General features: G+C 36.9%; 1 protein-coding gene across 5 annotated transcripts in view; it reads left to right on the forward strand.

Moving 5' to 3' along the window:
- The first annotated feature begins 458 nt into the window (after positions 1-458).
- CFAP20DC (CFAP20 domain containing) overlaps positions 459-21449 on the forward strand; it is a 267799-nt gene continuing 246808 nt past the window's right edge. For all 5 annotated transcript variants that reach the window (XM_060164004.1, XM_060164005.1, XM_060164006.1 and 2 more), the window contains exons 1-4: positions 459-761; positions 3141-3230; positions 5715-5808; positions 13014-13086. In XM_060164004.1, coding sequence (XP_060019987.1) covers positions 741-761; positions 3141-3230; positions 5715-5808; positions 13014-13086 — 278 coding nt within the window. In that variant the 5' untranslated portion in view covers positions 459-740. The remainder of the gene's footprint in view (positions 762-3140; positions 3231-5714; positions 5809-13013; positions 13087-21449) is intronic.

A 21449-nucleotide genomic window follows, 5' to 3' on the forward strand; every position in this document is an offset into this window, starting at 1 on the left:
GACTCCATTTCCTTCAGCAACCTACCAGTTATCAGTGTTTACAACGAAGAGAGACCAAGCCGACGTGACAGATTTTCTAGAAGAATCCAGCACCTGTGGTAGCTCTTAAGCCAGGTTAAGTTTAGGCTTTTTTGCAGACACAGGTCACGACTTAGTGCGGGCGCTGGTCACAGGTGCGGCGTCCCACCCTTTGAGCGAAAGACGGTCAGTTGCCTGGGCAACGCCTACGTCACTGCGTAGTCTCACGTGTCCGTCGGCGTGAAGCTCGGCCAGCGCCACGCGCAGGCGCCTCGTGGGAGCCAATGGGCGCGGTCGGAACGTACGCCCCGCTCGGCCCTCTTCCGAGCGGATTCGGGGGCGGGGTTGGGCGGCGGCGAGAACGCGCCAGCCTTTCTCCGGTGAGCAGGCGGGCGGTTGTCGGAGGTTCAGCGTCTGGGCTCTCTGTCACGTAGGTTACGCACACGCTCAGTCCCCTGGGGCCGCCCGGAGCCCGCCCAGGCAGCTGTCCCCTCCCAGACTCCGGCGTCCCGGAGGCGGGGCCGCGATGGTTCGGGTCGGGGGCCCGAGGTGGAGCTGACAAAGGGCGGAGAAGAACCTGGCCTAGTTGGGGCCGACCACGAAGCCCTTCCCCGCCCGTCGGGCCCTGGCTTCCCGCCCGCCGATTTCCAGCCGTCAGGGTCACGCTACTCTCTGGAAGCCCTGAATTCCGGTGCCCCTCAAGCCCCGGGCCCCCGGCGGGAATGTTCAAAAATGAGTACCAGGTAACCGGAAACGGCTCTCCAACCGGTCTAGCTTTGTACTGTTCGGTGCGATAGCTCACGTCCGGGTGAAGAGGAACCCCCCTCCCCAAGTAATACTGTCTTTCTCGGGGTAAGAAGGAACTAATGGATAAGTGGTCTTGACCCAAAAAGAGAAAGAAAAGAAAGCAACTGCCGTGTGGGCATATGATTTGACGTTCCCTCTCCAGCTCCGTGCTTCTCAAGGTGTAGGGATTCCCTGTATTTCTGACTGAAATGCAGCCTTAAACCCCAACCAGATCTCCGGAATCAGAACCTTAAGGGCAGGACCCATAAACCTTGAGTTTTAACAGTACTGAGGCACACTGCTATTTAGGCACAGAAGCTATTTAGCAGAGAGTGAATGAGTGAATGCATGAATGGGTTAAGCCAAGAAAGAAAATAAGCACTTTGGCCGTGCTGTTTTCTTTTCCCCCCAAATTGGGGGCGGGTCAGTGATTCTCAAAGGCTGTGGTACATTAAGATCATTTGGAGTACTTGTAAAAATACGGATTTCCTGAGCCTCACGTCAAATAGAGTGAATCAGAATCTCTGTTGATGGGGCTAGTTAAATTACCTTTATAGCACCTTTCTCCATTTGATTCTGATGCAGGTGGTCTAAATACCACACTGAGGGAAACTGCTTCTGGGTCTTCCTCAGTCACTTAGAGTATCCTAGAGGGTCTCCAAAGCGCTCCTGCTTTCCTCACTTCACTGGGCACCTCCCTGATCTTCCTTGACCCTAGTCTCCTCCCCTCCCCTCCTACCTCTACCTGAGGTTACACTCTCCATTTACAGTCTGTCTGCTATCCTAGTACTGCTGTTACGAACAATTTCGTCCCTGTGCCGGAGCAGTCCTCCACTGGTCACCTCTTCATTGCTTCTACCTTTTCATCAAATACTACCTGCCTTCTTATGAGTGCCCTCAGGGTATTCTGCAGTTCTCTTTCTTCTATTCCGTTTGATGTCATTAAATCTGTTGGAACAATTTTAGAGAGTTTCTCTTGCTTAATATAGGTAAAATATATTGTTATAAAAAAGCAGGTGTCTACTGTGGGAAACAGGTGATAGCAGAAATGGGGGCGGGGGAGGTATTTTTCTATCTCACCAGGTATAAGAATTTTTCTCTTTAAAAAAAAAAAAGAAAAAGCTTCCTCACATTTAAAATTCATAGTGAAATATGACCTGACCCCAGAAGCTATAGTAATTCAATTCCACACACAGTTTGCACATAGTACTGTCTACAGAAGACGGTAAATGTCTTAACTTCAAGTGATTACTTGTTAAAACTCAGAAGCAAAAATATCTTTATATTATTTGGAAAAATTAAAAGCAGGAAATTCTTTATGAAAGTCACACAGATTTGCTCATGTGCTGCTTATTATTTAACAGGCCATAAAAGAAAACCATATTTACTCTCATTTCAGGTTTTCAGTTTCTTGCAATAAACTCTTCCTTAGAGACAATCATCTTTAATTCCTCTCTTATAATTAAAGCATATGGACACTCAGTAATGTGTTTAGTGTTTTTACCTGAGCATGTCCCTCCATGTTCCCAGGTTTACAATAGGGAACACTTAGCGTGTCTATGGAAATGATTCCCTATTTTTTTGGTACATATTTTATAGATCACCAAATTAATTTGTATTAAATATATAAAAAGATCTTATAGGAATCATCAAAATAAGAATCACTCCCTCTCCAAGTCCAGGCTTCTTTTATTGACCCAGTACTAAACTATCCAGTTTGCCCTTTTTTTCAATAATCATTGCTGGTACTAATGAGCCCTTGCTTTGTGCAGCACACTTTATTGTGTGTGATGGTTTATGTTTACTATCCTATGTAATCTAACAACCCATTTTACAGATAGAAAATCAAGAGGTTAAGTAACTCCAAAGTCAGATAGTTAATAAATGGCAAACCTGGTATTGGTGCTCAGGTTAGTGTAACTAAAAAGCTTGTAGCCAGAGATAACTATCAGATTTTACTAGCCTGGCTTGAGAGTTGAGTTTAAACCCATTAGTGTGTGTTGAATAGAATATTTTATAAGCATGAACTATACATGTGAAGTAACTGAACCTTACACTGAGAGACTGTAAGGTTTGTATGGCATGGAGTTTATTTAATGTTTATCATGCTTTTAAAAACATTTCTTAAACCATTAATCCAAGGTGACCTGAATCAGAACAGTTGTTGCTTAGATACAATCAAGATATAAAGTAGGAGTGATAAGAGGGATAATGTTTCCTCTCAAATCTACTTAACTTACAGATGCCTGGAACAATGGGTATAGACTATGTGGTGGATAGTATTTCCTCCTTAGCATTGTCTTTCACTTTAATTTTTAATATTTTTTTTTCCCTAGGGAGGTGCATTTGTTGAAATCTTTACTGCTCAGGGAAAAAATCCTGGAGCAAAATGGAAGATCCTTGGCAGTCCATCTGTGATTTGGAAAGTAAGTGTTAGAAATTAGAGCCACCTAAATCCTGGAAAGAAATGAGAGTAAAGATTATAACAAGAAGGGCTTGGTAAGATTTCAGAACCGGTTTTTCTGTTCATTCACTTCAAAACCCTTCCATGATATCACTGGCTGCAGCCCTCACAGACACCCCTCCTTGGCCATTGAAGACCTTGGCACACAGCTCATAACCCATCTCTATATGCCAAGTCCTGCCGCTGTTTTAGGTGACTTCAGTTTCTGTCAGGAAAAATCTCCAAACCCTGGGCTTCTCAGCTTCTTGATTTCTTCATCTCTGATGACGTCTTCCACCTCTACTTCAGCAGCCTTTCCCACTGTCACACCTTGTACCTTATCGTCAAAAATTGCAGGGCCTCTGAAGTTACTGAGAACTTGAGACATCCCTCTTTGAGTCCAGTCTTCGATTCTTAATGTTGCTTGCCTAGTTACTCCCACTGTATTTGTTCTTCAACCTAATTGAGACTCTTAGGCCATTGACCATTCTACTTTTCTCCCTGTGTTTAGATTTATTTACTTAGTTAACCTACTTACTCACTCATTCTGTCTTCACTCTTTTCTCTCCAGCCCAGAATCCATGGTCCATTATTTCAATCACTTCCCAGTCAAGACCTCGAATGCCCCTGTTCCGTGTCCTTTCATCATGCCTGCCTAGCAAACGCCAACCATTTCTGAATCCCTGATTCTCTCTTTTCTGTGCCTGCATCTGGGCTTCTCAATACCTTTGGAAAAATATCTATAGTCTCTCAGATTGATAATGCTATAAATTCAGTGTCAACAGCCCCGGAAGTTCTCCTGTTCTCTTGTTCTCTAAAATGGTTCTTTCTCCATTATCTTCAGGTTTCCAGCTACTAACTTCTTACCCCCATCCCCATCCCACACCCAGGACAGACCCTCCTCACCCATTCACCAGAAGACCTCACCCCCCATTTTACAGGGAAAACTGATGTCAGCAGGTAGAAACTACCTCATCTTGCTGCTACCAGATCTAAAAATCTGTATCCTTCCCTGTTCTTTTCTCTTTCTCTTCTCTCATGTACAGTTGAGAGAAAAACACCTTTCTAGGGACTTTGTTCTATGGATAGTTTTTTTAAACTACTCTTAATTGAGTGCTTACTATTTGCCAGCCATAGGATTCAGCACATTACATGTTATATAATCCATACAATAACCTTGTATCTCATAAGGTACCCTTATGCCTATATTATAGGCATAGTAAGGTTAAGTGACTTGATCAAAATTTTATAGCTCTTGCTATGAATAAAAGTTAAATGTGGCTGTGAGGATACAGAGCAGAGAGATTAGGTAAGGCTTCCCTGAGGAAATGATACTTGATCTCTGAGAACTAACTAGGCACCAGGTGGAGCTGGTAGAGAGAAGCACATTTCAGACAATGAGAAAAGCAGATACAAAGTCCTTGCTTTGGAGGAGCTTAGAATTTTTAAGAAGCTGCTAGAAGGCTACAGAGGCTAGGATTCAGAGTGAAGGAGAGTGCAAGGCAGGAGATGAGGTTTGAAAAACTGGGCAGGGGCTAGACTACACAAGGATTTGTGGCCATACTCAAGATTTTGGTAAGCTGTTGAAAGGTTTTAGTATATGCCCAGCTTGTGTGTAGATGAAATAATACACTTGATGTGTATGTTCATTTGGAAGACATACGAGATGCTATTGTGATGGATATGATACAATTTTATTTAAATGTTAATTCTTAGCAGCCATTAGTTATGATGTATTTCTTAACATATACAAAAAGGAAGAGTGGGAGGATCTATGAAATATTTTATTGTGAAAAAGGAGTCTTTATACTTAAAGATTGGAAATTTGATCCAAGATAAAAAAATAACCATTTACATTAGCACTTTGACTGATGGAAATTAGACTCTCATGTGTAAGTTTTTCATTTCCAAGCTTGTTTTGTTTCTGTCCATTTTTTAGGTAACCTTAGTTGTAACACTTTAATTTGTAATGATTTTAAGTAAATGATGTATAGAACTTCAAATTAGAGGACTAGTAAAATAAGGCACTGATTAATTCTATATGAGCCATGGCTTGAAACCAAGGAACTTCCAAACTGGATACAACATAGATTAGATGGCTTATTGTACTGTTAACAGAAAGTGATGTTCAGCCTATGCTATTAGACAGAAACACATAGGTTAAAGGAGGGAAGGGGTAACTAAACTCTGGAAACTTTAAATTAGTAACTTGGGCATCCCTGAAGTTGGAGAACTTTTTATCATCTAGAGGAAGAGTGTCTTGATATAGTAGAGGATTTGCCAAGTGGCTAAGGGTGGCTTCTATATTCCAGTTCCCAGCAAGTCTCAGTGTAAGAGTATCATCAAGGCCTGGGCTTATTTTAAGTCATTTCAGTGTAGGGCTTTTTCTGTGGGCTTGCTTCTCCAGTTTTATAATAGAAGTCAAATAAAATATGCAGTTACCACTGTTTTCATTTTTGTTCTGTAGGAATTTGATAAAGAAGTTAAAAGTTTTGTGTTTGTCCTGGAAGGCAGCAGCCAAACAAATAAAATTCAGTTACCAAAGGAGAATAAGCAAATCCGTAAGTAAGACTTTTAATATTGAAGCTTAACATTTGATGCTTAACATTACACTTTTAAGTCTCATAAACAGGCCTATTAGTTTGACTTTTACTGGCGTCTGTCGATGTAAAGTAATAAGATTTTTTTTAATTTAGAGAGTAACTTTATGCCAGGCTTTTGAAAAGAGATTCTGCTTCATTGTTTATTAGAAATTTACTTATATGTTAAAGAAGATTTAGAAGATTATTCAATTAATTAGACTAGTAATGATATTTATTAAGCACTTACTGTGTGCCAATGACTTTCTAAGCATTTCATATTTTTTAATTTTTTCAGTCCTCACAATAGCTCTTTTACAGATGAACACACTGAGGTTGGTTCCTCATCAAGAGACCATGAGTTCCTAAATTATCGTAAATCAATTTGTGAGAAAAAAATTTATGTAAAATACTATATAAGGCATTATTTGGTAAGATATCAGCTTATATACCTTTAGAAATATTAGTATCTAATGAGTAAAGATATGAATATGTGATTTAACAAAAACCCCAAAAATAGACTGCAATTCTTATCTACTTTGGAAATGAGGATCAGAGGCTTAAAGCAGAAGGAACCCTGAGAGATCACCTAAATTTATGATCAGAAGCCCAGTTTTTGGCCACACTGGGGTGAAAATTCAAGGCTCTGCTACCAAATTAGGCTTTGTGTACACTGATGTGATTTAAGAAATATAATTTATCAAAATGCTTAATCATATTTTCATTAACTGTATCCAATATTTAACTATTGTGACTTAGCAAATGTAGGTAACCAGCTGTTTTTTTACATTCATTCTTTACTTCTTCATTCATTAAGAACATTTATTGAATACCTATTGTGTACCAGGGACTATGAAAAGACCTATTCTTGGTATCTGATTTTCTCCTTTTAATTCGGTTTTCTAAACTTTTATAGGCTGTGTGTTTTATCTACTATTTCAAGCTACTACATGCATATTTTAGATTTCTAAGACATAAACCAAACCATAGAAATTATAGATGGAAGATGATTTATTTTAAAGTGGTATCTTTCTAAATAAAATAAGAAACAGAACCTCAAAGAGAAGGGGTAATCATTGTTAAAATAATTTTTTTAAATTTACTACCATTTTAAAATCATGATTTCCTCATAGTTTGCATTTTTTAATAGCAAAGATTTTTGTCATTTCTGCATAAATTTGTACTGATAAATAAAGTGAACTAAGATGAGCCATGGAAACATGTCTGAAACTGGAGGTTATTCTTTAACAGGAAACATGGTCCATCTTTTTTTAAGAATATTGACTTTGTAAAATAGATACATTTGATTTACAGGAACATAACTTTATTCTAAACCAGTGTTCTTTTGTTTTTTCTTACTGTTGGCTTCTCCTTCCATATGATGCCGTCAGCATCTATGCATATGATGATGTTATTGACAAAATCAAATCACTTCTAGTAACGTTTCTCAGTTGGCTCTGAGAAAGATTTCTCCTCTACCAAATGCTCAGTGATTAAAGACAAGCTCCCCTTTCCCACTTCTATCTAAGTTTCTTTTTAGAAATAAAACAAATTTAATGTGTTATAATTGCTTTTTAAAAATGGAAAGATGATAGTTTTAATTGGAAGAAAGGGAAGAATCTTTTAATGTATTTCTTGCACAATGCCCTGTAATTAAAAATTAATCTGGCTTTTCAGTAGCATGTGCAGCCCTGTAACAAATGAAACAGTTTATATAGTCTGTCCTGCACCAATGTTTTTAAGATTATTTGGAATTTTTGATAATGGGAATTTATAGTTATTTTCACTTGTATAAAATGACCTTCTATGTGACATTGTTATGGTTAAATTTAAATTTAATGGCATGCCTTGAATAGAGAATTGGCTTTCTGTTAACATTTCTAAATTAAGTTCAGTTACCATTATGTATTCCTATTTTAAGAGTAAACATCCACTTTATTTATGCCAACTTGACATTAGGTACCTTGTATGTGTTTCCTACTATATTAAGTACCTGTGAAGAAAGTCTAATAGTGAAATTCAGTATTTTTAACTTTTCACTTTAAATAGCAATATTTCTGAATTGTACTTGAGCATCTCTAAATATGTCAAAGTTTTTTTTTAAACTCAGCATCTGATCAAATAAAGGAAGGTGTGATACTGATTATCAGATTGTGTACTTCTCCAGGGCAGGACTCTTGCATCATCTACTTTGTACCCCTAACTTAGTGTGTCATATATAGTTGGTGTTTAGTAATTTTGTTAAACTCGCCATACTAAGAAACTATAACAATTTAGGTTATAATTTCTCCTGGTAACCATTTGGCATTGATAATGAGACTTGTAAATCATTAGCCAGTTAAATAAATAAATCCATGTTGCTATTAATGCTGGAACATGTTTTGTACAGTTGCCCATAATGAGAAGAAGCTCTGTTACATGTAAACATCTATCATTTGGATGGTCTCTCCGGGGACTTTCTGTTTGAGGCTCATGTTTGAAACCATTGTTTTCTCTGCCTGTGGCATCTGAATCAAATGGTGTGTCTGTCGGGATCAGCATCCCTGAAGCCCTGTGTTGATCTAAGTTTCAGCTGCTCTGGTGGATGAGGTCATCTTTATTAGGTTCTTCTCAGCCTCCCCCTGCCCCAACTTTTGGTCTTTTTTTCTTTAAATAAACTCATTATGACTTCCTCTTTCTAAAACCCTTCAGTGACTTTGACTTCACTATTCTACTGATACTGCTCTTGTCACAGTCACTAGTACTCTCTCTGTTCCTGAATCCAATGGCCAGTTTTCAGCCCTCATCTTGCTTAACTTAACAGCAGCATTGACAAAGGTGACACACTCCTCCTTGATATAGTACTTTCTTCACTCATCTTCCAGGATGCCCATACTCATAGTTTTTTTCTCCTACTTTGCTGGTCTTTATTCTTAGTCTCCTTTCATGGTTCTTCCTCTTCTCCCCAACACAACTTAATGCTGCAATGCCTCTGGACTCAGTCCTTGACCTTCTTGACCTTGAACTACATTTACTCCTTTGGTTTTGGGCTCTAGCCTCATGGCTTTAAATATCATCTCTGTTGTATACTAGCTTACATTTCCATCTCTGACTTGTGTCCCAAACTCCAGATTTGTATATTCAGTTGCTTAGTTGACATTTATACTTGGACAGCTTTACCCTAGAAATTTTTCTTCCTCCTCCTGCAGACTGCCCCATCTCAGTTGTTAGCAATTTGTCTTTCAGTTGCTCAGACCAAAAACTCTTAAATCAGCTTGATTTTTCCTTTTTTTCATCTAGAAAATCTTATTGGCTCTATCTTTAAATTAGATTTAGAGTCTGACTACTTCTTGCCACCTCCCTGCTACCTCCCTGGTCCAAGCCACCATTATCTCATGCTTGGATTATTGCAGTAGTCTTCTAATTAGTCTCCCTGTTTCTGACTTGCCTCCCTACAGTCTGTCGTCAACTTATCAGCCAGAGTGATCTGCTGAAAATACTCCATCTCTCTCAGGGTAAAACTCCAAAATCTTTAGGACCCTGTGGTATCTGCTGCCCTCTTAACTCTCTTTACTTAACTTTAACTCGACCTGCTATTACTATTTCCTATTACTTTAACTCTACCTGCTATTACTTTAACTCTACCTGCTATTACTTTAACTTTATAACTCTATAACTTTATAACTCTATAACTTTAACTCTACCTGCTATTACTATTTTCACTCTGCTCAAACTATACAGGTCTCCTTGCTCCTTTCAACCATAGCCTGGTACCTTAGCACCTTAGCTCTGGTGCACAAGCCGCACCCTCTACCTAGGGCTTTTGTTCCCCAAATAGCTACATGGCTCACTCTCTCCCCCTCTTCAGGCCTTTACCAAATAAAATGTCACCTTCTCAGTGAGGACCCATCCTGATCTATACTTAAATTACAACCTGTGCTTTGTATCCTTTCCCCATTCTTAATCCCCTTTACCCTGCTCTCCCTTTTCCTATAGTAATTATCACCATTTAACATGCTGTTTATGTTCTTTTATTGTTTTTTCATCATCACCAGAAACTAAGGCCAACCAGCACAGAAATTTAGTCTATTTTGTTCACCTAGAACAGTGCCTGGCACATAGTAGACATTCAGTAAATCTTTGTTGAGTAAATGAGTGAATGGATGAGTGGCTTCCCATTGATTTTAGGATGACCTGTATCCTTCACATGGCTTTCAAGGCCCCACGTAATTGAGTTCCTGGCTATTTGCCAGACTTATCCCCTGCTACTTTTCCCCTTCTGTCTCTCCTACCAGTTCTTTAGGCCTTTAAGTTCATGCAATCTACTGTAGCCTCTTCCATCACATGATGGAGTATTCCCTCTCCCTGCAGTATTTATTCCTCTCCTCTACCCCTATCTTCCTTGCCCAGTCAATCCCTGCTATTCTTCCCAGCTGAATTCCAATGTTACTTCTTCAAGAAAACCTTCACTCATCGTCCTCTTCCTCTCAAGGACCCAGGATTATATGCTTTCATAGCACCCTGACCTTCTCCTTCATGGAACTAGTATATAAGTTCTAAGAGGGTACTAGAATAAGACCATGCCTGTCTTATTCACTACAAAAGCTTCAGCACTGAGTCTTGCATATAGTATATGTTCAGTGAATCTTTATTAAATGATAGATCTAATTTAATCTACACAAATGATTCTGTGAGGGGTAAACCTAAATTATCAACTCAGTTTTACACATGAAGAATAAAAAGTCCCAAACAGGTTTTCTGATTTGCCCAAGGTATATGGAATAACACATGATGAAGGGATAATTGTTCTCTGTGTTGCAGTGGGAAGGATGCACTTTAGTGTGCTGTTTGTGCTAGGGCTGTGATAGAACCAGGAAATATCTTCAGTCATGATTTATCAGGTCACTTATAAAGGATTACTGTACTGTGGTCTACTCCCAACTCTTTGGACAGTGTAACACTTGCAAAATGTATATTGAGGTATATATATACAACTGTCATTTGCTGTAATGAAACAACTGTAAAAACCACTGTTTAAAAATCTAATGGTGTTTTACCAGATAAATGTGTCTTAAAATATTCGAAAGAAGAAAGGATCTGACCCCTTAAAACATAGAGGTAGTTTTTGTCTCAGGCAGAGAAGAGATTATAAAACTGCAGAAACCTGGATATTTCAGTAAAAAGAGTGAATTTTTATGAATTTTATGTACTTGATGGGCGTTTTTGACTAACAATAGTTTCACATTCAGCATCTTAAATGTAGATTTTAAATTCAAATTTTAAATATCATGTAGACATGAGGAGTCAGTTTATATTTACTAGGCCACTGGGAAAAAAATGTTACTGTAGAGTTTATTAAGCATTTCTGACACACAGGATCAGTGTATGTCAAATGTTATTAATGTACTTTTTTCTTTGTCAGATGATCACCATATGGTATTGTACTTATTTTAATCTTAGAAGTGAAGCCTTTTGGAAACCAGGGCTTCTATACGTGAGAGAGTTGAGTTACAAAGCTCTCTTTTGGGGGGCAAACATCTTTCATATCTAAAAGTGTTCATACAAAAATGCCCTATATGTGTAGCTCTTTGTGTTTGAAGAGAACAGTGCTGATTCAGTGAGATTTGTGACATAAATTAGGGACCTTTTGTAAAGAGTGACTTCATTTATCCCAGTGCTCTCTCAGCTCTATTTATGGGGGCCTTTGTGCAATGGAAAAATACTGTAGGTCCAATCAATGGAAGATGCAAGAGAGAGAGAGATTGATTAACGGTGGTTTATTTAAGTTGGCCTCATTTTGGTATCTCATTTTGGTTTTGTAATCCAGAACTCTGTTTGTCTTGTTGGCTTTTCCCATAAATATGGTAGAATCTGATTCCTAGAGAATTTTCTGAGTTCAGAGGCTTTTACCCCTATTTCCATTATGTTGCTTACTCTGCTGTTGGCTCTTTGCAGCCGTTTATAAGCTTAGTATTTTAAGTAAAAGTTACCTTTGTATGTTTGATTTTTAAAATGTTAAGCACATTCGGTCAAATATGGTTTTGTTTCGAAACTAGATTTGGGGTAAAATATAGGAGCTGTTTAAGTTGTTCAGGAATGTTGTAAAACATTTTACCATAGGAATTCTAAACCAGAAGATCTTTATATATAGACTACCCAAATATGTACTGTTACTTTAAAAGACTTAAATTTGTTAAGTCTACTAAGTTGGAATAAATAGAAAATAACGTGCATGTTAGACCAGTTGCCTTCCTTGAGGCCTTTCTCCACATATTGGCCTGTACTGTTAGATTTGTAGGAGAGGTTCACAGATATATCGACATTTCCATTTCCTACCCAGTGTCTCACATTGGGAAAAAAGTTCCTAGAAGTCATGTTTTAGGAGGAAGTGATACTAAAACGTTTATTAAGAGCATCATAATTGAGAGATCAAGCAAAAGTTCAAAAGCTAAGAGGAAGGGAATTAAGTGAATGGGTCTGAAGAGGTAATGTGAAATCAGTTGATTTTTGAAGCAGTTGTAGACTTCAGTTATCAAAAGTACCATAGGTCTTTCTCCAAATATTTTTTTAATCCAGGTGAAGCTCGTGATGGGGAATAAAAACTATCAGGTCTTAATTTGTGAGCATTAACTTAATCAAAAATGTATTAAATTAGCAAAAGGTATTATAACAGAAAATATGTTCATCCATCTCATTTTAGACACATTTAAAACCATATGAACTAGATATAGCTCATCAAACCTTCAGCTGCAGTTGTCATAATTAGAACTGTTTTTTTGATCTATTGTTTTTCATTCAGTTGTTAAGTACAGTTAAGTACAGTTAAAATAATTGCCACATGCTTTTATAACTGCCTTAATGAGAGTCCGTAGTTCAATTTTATATGTGTCTATTGAATGTGTGCACTTTCTTGCAACCTAATAAAAATAGTAAATAAAAAATTATTGTTTTGTAAATTTTCATTAAAATTTCACCAAGCCCATAGATGCGACTTTAAAAGACAGCATTTGTTGTTAGAGTTTGATTTGAGTTCATCATTTTTTTTGCTTTTATAATGAGGTTGTAACTCAGGGGTAGTGCTGTTGCAGTTCTGTGTATTACTGAAATGATAAAAGCTTCAGCTTGTTGATGACATGTGATTGTTTTGTTTATATATACATATAAATGGTTTGGACATATAAATGTATATTTTCCCCCTCTCGTTTTAGTTGGACTGATCCAGAGGTTTCTTGTACTTCAGATTTACATACCCCTGGGACAAGACTTCGCTACTGAATTGCTGTAAGATATACAGAATTTCTTTCAATGTTTTATGTGTATTAGACATTTGATCAATTGAAGCAGTACGAAGAGTCATTAATTACAAGTGGCAGTTTTTACATTAAAGAGCAGCGACTTATCAAGTCAACATGAAGTAATTAAACTAATTTAATGGTATTTCTCAGATATACTGTAGTCTGGCATTTCCCTAAGGGAAGAAAGCAAATTTCATCTGTTTTAAGAAAATATCAAAGGATTCTGAATTTGACAATAAAGAGCCTATAATTTGAAGAAATAATCCAAAAGTTTGAGATTTTATAGTTCAAATGAGGGGTGATGTTATCTTTTGTACTGTCTGCTATTGGAAACTGTTTGATTTCAAATTAATTGAAATACCTCATTTTAATGTTATTTATTTTTTATTTTTTAAATTTTACTGAAGTATAGTTGATTTACAGTGTTTTGTTAGTTTCAGGTGTACAGCAAAGTGATTCAGTTATACATATACATATATTCATTCTTTTTCAGAATCTTCACCTATGTACGTTGTTACAATATTGAATAGAGTTCCCTGTGCTATACAGTAGGTCCTTGTTGGTTATGTATTTTAGATATAGTAGTGTGTGTGTATGTTAATCCCAAGCTCCTAATTTATCCCTCCCTCCCAAATTTCCCCTTTGGTAACCATAAATTTGTTTTTGAAATCAGTGAGTCTGTTTCTGTTTTGCAAATAAGTTTATTTGTATCATTTTTTAAATTAGGCTCCACATATGAGTGATACCATTATGATATTTGTCTTTCTCTGTCTGACTTACTTCACTTAGTATGACAGTCTCTAGGTCCATCCATGTTGCTACAAATGGCATTATTTCATTCTTTTTTGTGGCTATATTCCATTGTGTATATGTACCACATCTTCTTTATCCATTCATCTGTTGATGGACATTTAGGTTGTTTCCATGTCTTGCCTATTATAAATAGTGCTGCAGTGAACATTGGGGTATATGTATCCTTTCAAATCATGGTTTTCTGTGGATATATGCCCAGGAGTGGGATTGCTAGATCATATGGTAGTTTTATTTTTTTAGTTTGTTAAGGAACCTCCATACTGTCCTCCATAGTGGTGGTACCAGTTTACATTTCAACCAACAGTGTAGGAGGGTTCCCTTTTCTCCACACCCTCTCCAGCATTTATTGTTTGTAGATTTTTGATGATGGCCATTCTGACAGGTGTGAGGTGATATGTCGTTATAGTTTTGATTTGCATTTCTCTGATAATTAGTGAGGTTGAGCATCTTTTTATGTGCTTTTTTGGTCATGTATGTCTTCTTTGGAGAAATGTCTATTTAGATCTTTCTTCTGCCCATTTTTTGATTAGGTTGTTTGTTTTTTTGATATCGAGCTGCATGAGCTGTTTATATATTTTGGAGATTAATTTCTTGTTGGTCACTTTGTTTGCAAATATTTTCTCCCATTTTGTGGGTTGTCTTTTTGTTTCGTTTATGGTTTCCTTTGCTGTTCAGAAGCTTTTAAGTTTAATGAGGCCCATTTCTTTATTTTTGTTTTTAGTTTCATTACTCTAGGAGGTGGATCCAAAAAGATATTGATGCAATTTATGTCAAAGAGTGTTCTGCCTATGTTTTCCTCTAAGAGTTTTATAATATCTGGCCTTACATTTAGGTCTTTAATCCATTTTGAGTTTATTTTTGTGTATGGTGTTAGGGAGTGTTCTAATTTCATTCTTTTACATGTAGCTGTCCAGTTTTCCCAGCACCACTTATTGAAGAGACTGTCTTTTCTCCAATGTGTATTCTTGCCTCCTTTGTCATAGATTAATTGACCATAAGTGAGTGGATTTATTTCTGGGCTTTCTATCCTGTTGCATTGATCTATATGTCTGTTTTTGTGCCAGTACCATACTGTTTTTATGATTGTAGCTTTGTAGTATAGTCTGAAGTCAGGGAGCCTGTTTCCTTCAGCTCCATTTCTTTCCCTCAGGATTGCTTTAGCTATTTGGGGTCTTTTGTCTTTCCATACAAACTTAAAAATTTTTGTTCTTTGTTCTGTGAAAAATGCCATTGGCAATTTGATAGGGATTGCATTGAATCTGTAGGTTGCCTTGGGTAGTGTAGTCATTTTGACAGTATTGATTCTTCCAATCCCAGAACAGGGTGTATCATTCCATCTGTTTGTGTCATCTTCGATTTCTTTCATCCGTGTTTTATAGTTTTCACAGTAAAAGTCTTTTGTCTCCTTAGGTAGGTTTATTCCTAGGTACAGTAAGTCCCCTACATATGAACAAGTTCCGTTCCAAGAGTGCTTTCGTAAGTCCAATTTGTTCGTAAGTCCAACGAAGTTAGTCTAGGTGCCCAACTAACACAATCATCTATATACTACTGTACTGTAATAGGTTTATAATACTTTTCACACAAATAACACATAAAAAACAAACAGAAACAATAAAGAAAACATTGTTAATCTTACAGTACAGTACCTTGAAAAATACAGTAGTACAGTATAACAGCTGGCATTAGAGGGGCTGGCATCAGGTGAACAGGCAAGAATTACTGACTGGAGGAGGGAGAAGAGGTGGGAGATGGTAGAGCTGAAGGATCATCAGCAATAGGAGATGGAGGGCAAGCTGCAATTTCATTTACACCTGACATTGGTGGCACAGTTTCTGGTTCCTTGCTGGAACCAGATACACATTCGCATCTTTGAAAGTTTGCAGCTTGAAGGTGCATATGTAGGGGATTTACTGTATTTTATTATTTTTGATGCAGTGGCAAATGGGATTGTTTCCTTAATTCTCTTTCTGATCTTTCGTTGTTAGTGTGTAGGAATGCAAGAGATTTCTGTGTATTAATTGTGAATCCTGCAACTTTACCAAATTCATTGATGAACTCTAGTAGTTTTCTGGCAGCATTTTTAGGATTTTCTATGTATAGTATCTTAATGTTATTCACTTTAGTTAAGAAATATTGGTCTTTTCTGTGGACATATAGATGTCTTGGGATATATTTGTTTTAAATGGCCTTGCTATGAATTAATTGTTTAGCAAAAATGAGCATATACAAATTTTACTCAGTTAAGCTACCTGTTGTCTGATACAATTCTGAGAATGAAAATAACATTTAATTTGTATGTTCAGATAGAATGGAATATTGTTCAGGGTCTCAGTAATAAATTTGCATGCTTTCAGTAAAACATTATATTTGGAGTATGCTATTTTCTAATTTTTCTTTGTAACTAATAGCTGTCCAAGGTCAAAGCTTAGGCTTTTATTTTCCCTGCTGGAAGAAGTGACTTTTCCTATTAATGAAGTTAATTTTGGACTAGTTACACCGGTGTGAACCAAGCAGAAGGAAGAGCTTTCTTAATAAAATGAGATTAACATAAACTCGAGGTTATTAGTTTCTCTTTGTTTATGTGAATTAAAATATTAATAATGTGTGCATATGTTGGTAAAATATGAATTTTAGCTAATAATATATTTAATTTTGTTTTCTGGAATGATAAAGGATAGATGGAACAATTTATATTTTTATTTTATTCAACTTTAAATCTTATAAACTTCTAAGATTTTCTGTTATCATCTGCTATGGTCACCAAGATTCTTTAAAGTAGTTCTTATAGTAACAAGACCAAAGCAGCATTTGATGCTCTTATGTATTAGGTTGGCCAAAAAGTTCATTCGGATTTTTCTGTAGATGGTTTGGAAAAACCCAAACGAACTTTTTGGCCAACACAATATCTTTTTCTACTTCTGCAGAAAAAGTATTTTCAAGACTCTAAAAACATTCTAAAGTTACAGTGTACCATATAAAGTTTTATTTTCAGTGTAGGGGAAAGTGGTTTCCTACCAAATGGAAGAAGACACATTATATTTTATTTTTAAGCTTGTTAGGTTCCTTAAATAGAAATCCAATCCAACCCTTTTGTTCTCCTGATCTCTACCACCTATACCTTGAAGCCATGGTAGAGGTGCTGGTAGTTGGCCTTTTGATCAAAGTTGTGCAAGACACTTTGCTGAACCTTGGGATGTAATCTTTTGCTGAAGAGCACTCTTTTCCTATGCAAAATTAAGCTTTATTTGTGCCCCCAAACACTTGAGCTTATCACTCTGGCTAGGCAATATACTGTTTGTTTTAACTAAGTTAATAATAATTAAAGCTTTAATTATTGAGAAATCAATAGGTATCTTAGGTTTAACCTAATCTAGCAAGAAAGTTGATATAAGTAAGCCTGACCACCCCTTTGTTACCGTGTGATTAATGCTCTTGAAGGATGGGAAAACATTTTTATGGGTGATGGAACTAACGGTCAGATTTTAAATTCAGTTGACTATAATCCTAGTCTCTTGTTCTCATAGCCACGTGGACAAACATTTGTATTTTTCAGATTGTTTTAGTTTTATAGTTTTTGCAAAACAAATGTCTTATGGACAAAAGGTCAAAATTATTAAATAACATGGCTAAAACATTCTCTGTCCTGACAGTGAAATTATCAGATTATGAGAAAATGTATTAACTATGCATTTGAATTTGTTGCTAATAGATAATCAAAATATTTTGCTATTTTAGGAAGTAATGACAGAGACCATGTTTTAGAAGAAAGAAGGTAGAGTAATAAGTATTGATTGCCTTTCTAACTACAGCTTTTTCTTTTCCTTAAATGAAAGGGCTTTCTTTCAGAACCCTTAGTGTTTTACTGTGTTTCTGGCAGCATAGCTCCAGGCCATTTTAAATAATATATTTCTCTAACAAGCTTGGAAAGTCACAGAGCAGAAAGATATCTGGCTTTTAAAATTTTTCATTGTCAGAATGGGAGAGGCATTTTGTTTCACAAAGATACACTTACACATCAAGAGTTTTTCATAAGTGGAGTCTTGCCAGCTGTTTTATGAGTTTGATACTCATTTCTTCAACATCTTCCTATGTATCTTATGTTCACTGGATGATTATACTGCTCAGTAGAAGGTCATACATCTGTGAGTTAGTGGATGCCTTAGAACCAGCCACAGCTCTGCTTGAGGAATCACTCATGATTAGTCAGTCAACAAATTATTGAATTCCTGTTACTGTCATACAGTGTGATAGGCATAGGGGAGTCAATCTACGTTGAATCTGTTTACTTCTTCCCACCCTCAGAACCCTCCAAACCACCATCACATTTCCCTGATTTACTGTTAGAGCATCCGAGTAGATTTCCCAGCTTCTTCGCTTATCCTTTTACCATCCTATCTCCACACTGCAGCTAGAGTGATCATTCTAAAAAACAACTGGAATTTTCACTGTACCAAGGACAAACTCCCAAATCCTTAATGCTCCCATGTGCTCTGGTCTCTCACCTCTCCCTGAGCTCACCAGCTGTCAGCCACACTTGCTTCTTTCCAGCCATATTGGCTTTCCCTTCCTCACACACCAGGTGAGGTCTCCGCTTAGGGTCCTATGCACAAGTGGTTTATATCCCCATTTCTTTACCTTGTTAACTCTTACTCAGTCTTCTCATCTCAGCTTAAGTCTCCCCTCTCCAGAAAGCCCTTCTTTGACTTCCCCCAAATAAATGAGAAATAAATCTTATGCTCTTTTCTAGCACTGTACTGCTTTCCTTCATTACAACTATGCCAGTTTGTAATGGTATATTTTGATTATCTGTCATTTTGAGCGGTCTTTGAGTTCCATGATATTCTAGCACCTAACACAATGCCTGGCACAAAAGCTCTGACATATATATGAGTGGGCAGGAGTGGAATGAGTAAACAGGACCCAATCTCTGTCCACATATAGTTTGCTTTCAGGGTGAAAGATCAGTTAAAAGGCAATTTAAATACATCTTTGTAAATGTTATGATGGCATAAGAGCAAGACATAGGGAACATGTGACGTATTAGGTAGAAGTAAGAGCATAGGCCTCAAACGAGACAGATCCAGAGTCAAATTCTGCTTTACCTCTGTGGGACTTTGGGCAAGTTACTTAACTTGCCTCACCTATGGGATGAGAGTAATAATACCTACCTCACAGATTTGTGATAAGAATTAAATGAGAACATTAACATAAAGTAATAATGGCTAACATTTATTAAGCACTTATTATATACTGGACATTGTTCTAAGCATTTTGTTTTCACTCAATCCCCAAAACAAGCCTGTATAGTAGTCATAAATATTGCCTCTGTTTTACCATTGAGGAAACTGAAGTCTAGAAAGGTTAAGGAATTCGCCAGAGGTTACAGACTTAGTAATAATCTTAGAGCCAGAAATCAAACTTGTAGTCTAAATCTAGAACCTGTGCTCTGCACCACCATACCATGCCGCCATATTTGTAAATTTTCTATCTAATTACACATACATACATGTATGGTAGGGATATTTAATTTGAATTTTAGAACAAGATGAATGTGCTCAGCCTTCTACATCTTTAGGGGCTTCCCATAGCACAGTGCTATCATCAGAGTTCCACAGAGGAAAGGTCTTTCATTCTGAGCTGTTCCTGTTTCTGTAATTACCCATTTAAGAAATAAATGCTTGAAAATTAAAGGAAGAATTTTACTCAAATATTTTTTGTTTAATATTTTGCATCATAAATGTGACAATACTTGTATTACACTTTTTTTTTTTCCAAAAAAAATGAGAGCTAAGAAACAACTGCATTTCATCTTTGTTGTTTCTTTACTTTGGTCCATGCCTAGGCCTTTTTTTTCTTTACCATATACATATTATATTATTCAAAATCCTGCATCTGTGGGCAAGGCGGCTTCAGAGCTTCATAACGTGACCAGAAATTATCCAAACACATTGCGTTTTGCATATAGAGCAAATGGAGTGTTTACTGTGCTAACACACAGTATGTTTAGCATTAAAGTAACAGCATTCTCTCATACTTCTCTTTCAGTGTAAACCCACAGAAGAAAATATCCTCTCTTGCTTTTTACAAATAAACTCCTCATTTTGACTTGCTTATTTCTTAGTATTAGTTTTCATTTTTAAAGTGTTTTAGTGTATCTGTGTCTCACTGTTTGACCTGAAGTTAAATGATTTAATAAACAACAGATTTTTAAGAATTCTTTCATTTTCTGATCTCCTCTGTACTGCTTAATCGTAGCAGTGGAAAGCCAGCCCTGTGTGGGTTGTTAGGTGTTTCAGAGCCTGGGGGCAGAATCTTGTGTACAGGAGGAGCACCAAGAACCTGAGCTCTTGGAAGAGAACCAACTGCATCTTGAAATAGAAATCCATTTCACTATATTTGATGCTGCCAATCACACTAAATGATTTTGGAATATTACATTTTTGACAGGAATTTCATTCATTTTACTGAATATTGTTGAGCATTAATTCCTTTCTCTATCCTGATTTTGACAATTATCTCGATGAATTCTGAGAGACATTTTGTACTGTTAATGCCTCTAGTGAACTGACATTATTTTTCTCATTTTCACTCAGCTCAACCAGTGCTTTTTCAATATATGAGGTGAAAACACTATGAAAGCTGGTGGTGGGCATCGTGTGCTGTTTTGGAGAGGTTGAGATTCTTAGCCTGCAGATCCTAGGGAATATCGTTGCCAGAAGGTTTCACGTGTTGAGCCCTCAGCTATTTGGAGTACTTCTTTCATTTGGAATCTAATAAAGTAAATTCCTTAAAAAAGAGAGAGATCCTTAAAAGGGTCCCTAGTCCTTAGAAATTTTAATTGATCCTTTGTGATCTCTTCATTGCAGTATTCTGAATTTGAAAATTATATCCGAGTAGAGTTTAATGATTTTAACCTAGAATCCAATCTAGTATTTATGATGCTCGTTCCAGAGTTTTTGTCTTGTCCTTTTGCTTTATCCCCTGGTTTTATGCCTTTGGGCTGGACACTGTCTCAGTTTCCTCTTCAGTAAATGGTAATGTGAACATTTTTCTTTTAATTCCAGAGCTAATCGGTGATATTGTTTTTTCTGTAATTTTAGGAGGTTTAGGTTCATATGGATCTTAAAGCTTCCTTTTCCATTTCTATAAAATGGAAAATTGAAACATACCCTTCCTACAAAACAAAGCTTTAGTCTCGGTAATTTAATGAAAGTTACTCTTATATCACTTTTTCTGTATTGTTACCAGTGAGCTAGACAAATAGGTCAAAAGAGAAATTTAATAGAAGTTTCAGGTCCTTCTACCCTATTGAATTTTGCTCCTTACCGTCCCTTCTTCGGTGACATCGGAGGCACTAGACTCTTTTGAAACTTTAAACCAAGGAAAGTGAATATGTCCTCACAGCTGCAGACCTGTTCTTTTCACATGTCATTTGTCTTCTTCAGCCACTTTAAAGCCACCAGAGTTGAGAGAATACCTAAATTTAATAACTTCAGGTCAGAATGATATTGGTGAGAGCTTTTGAGATTGTGTCCA

Source organism: Lagenorhynchus albirostris, chromosome 10 (assembly GCF_949774975.1).
Source record: "Lagenorhynchus albirostris chromosome 10, mLagAlb1.1, whole genome shotgun sequence".
NCBI lineage: Eukaryota > Metazoa > Chordata > Mammalia > Artiodactyla > Delphinidae > Lagenorhynchus > Lagenorhynchus albirostris.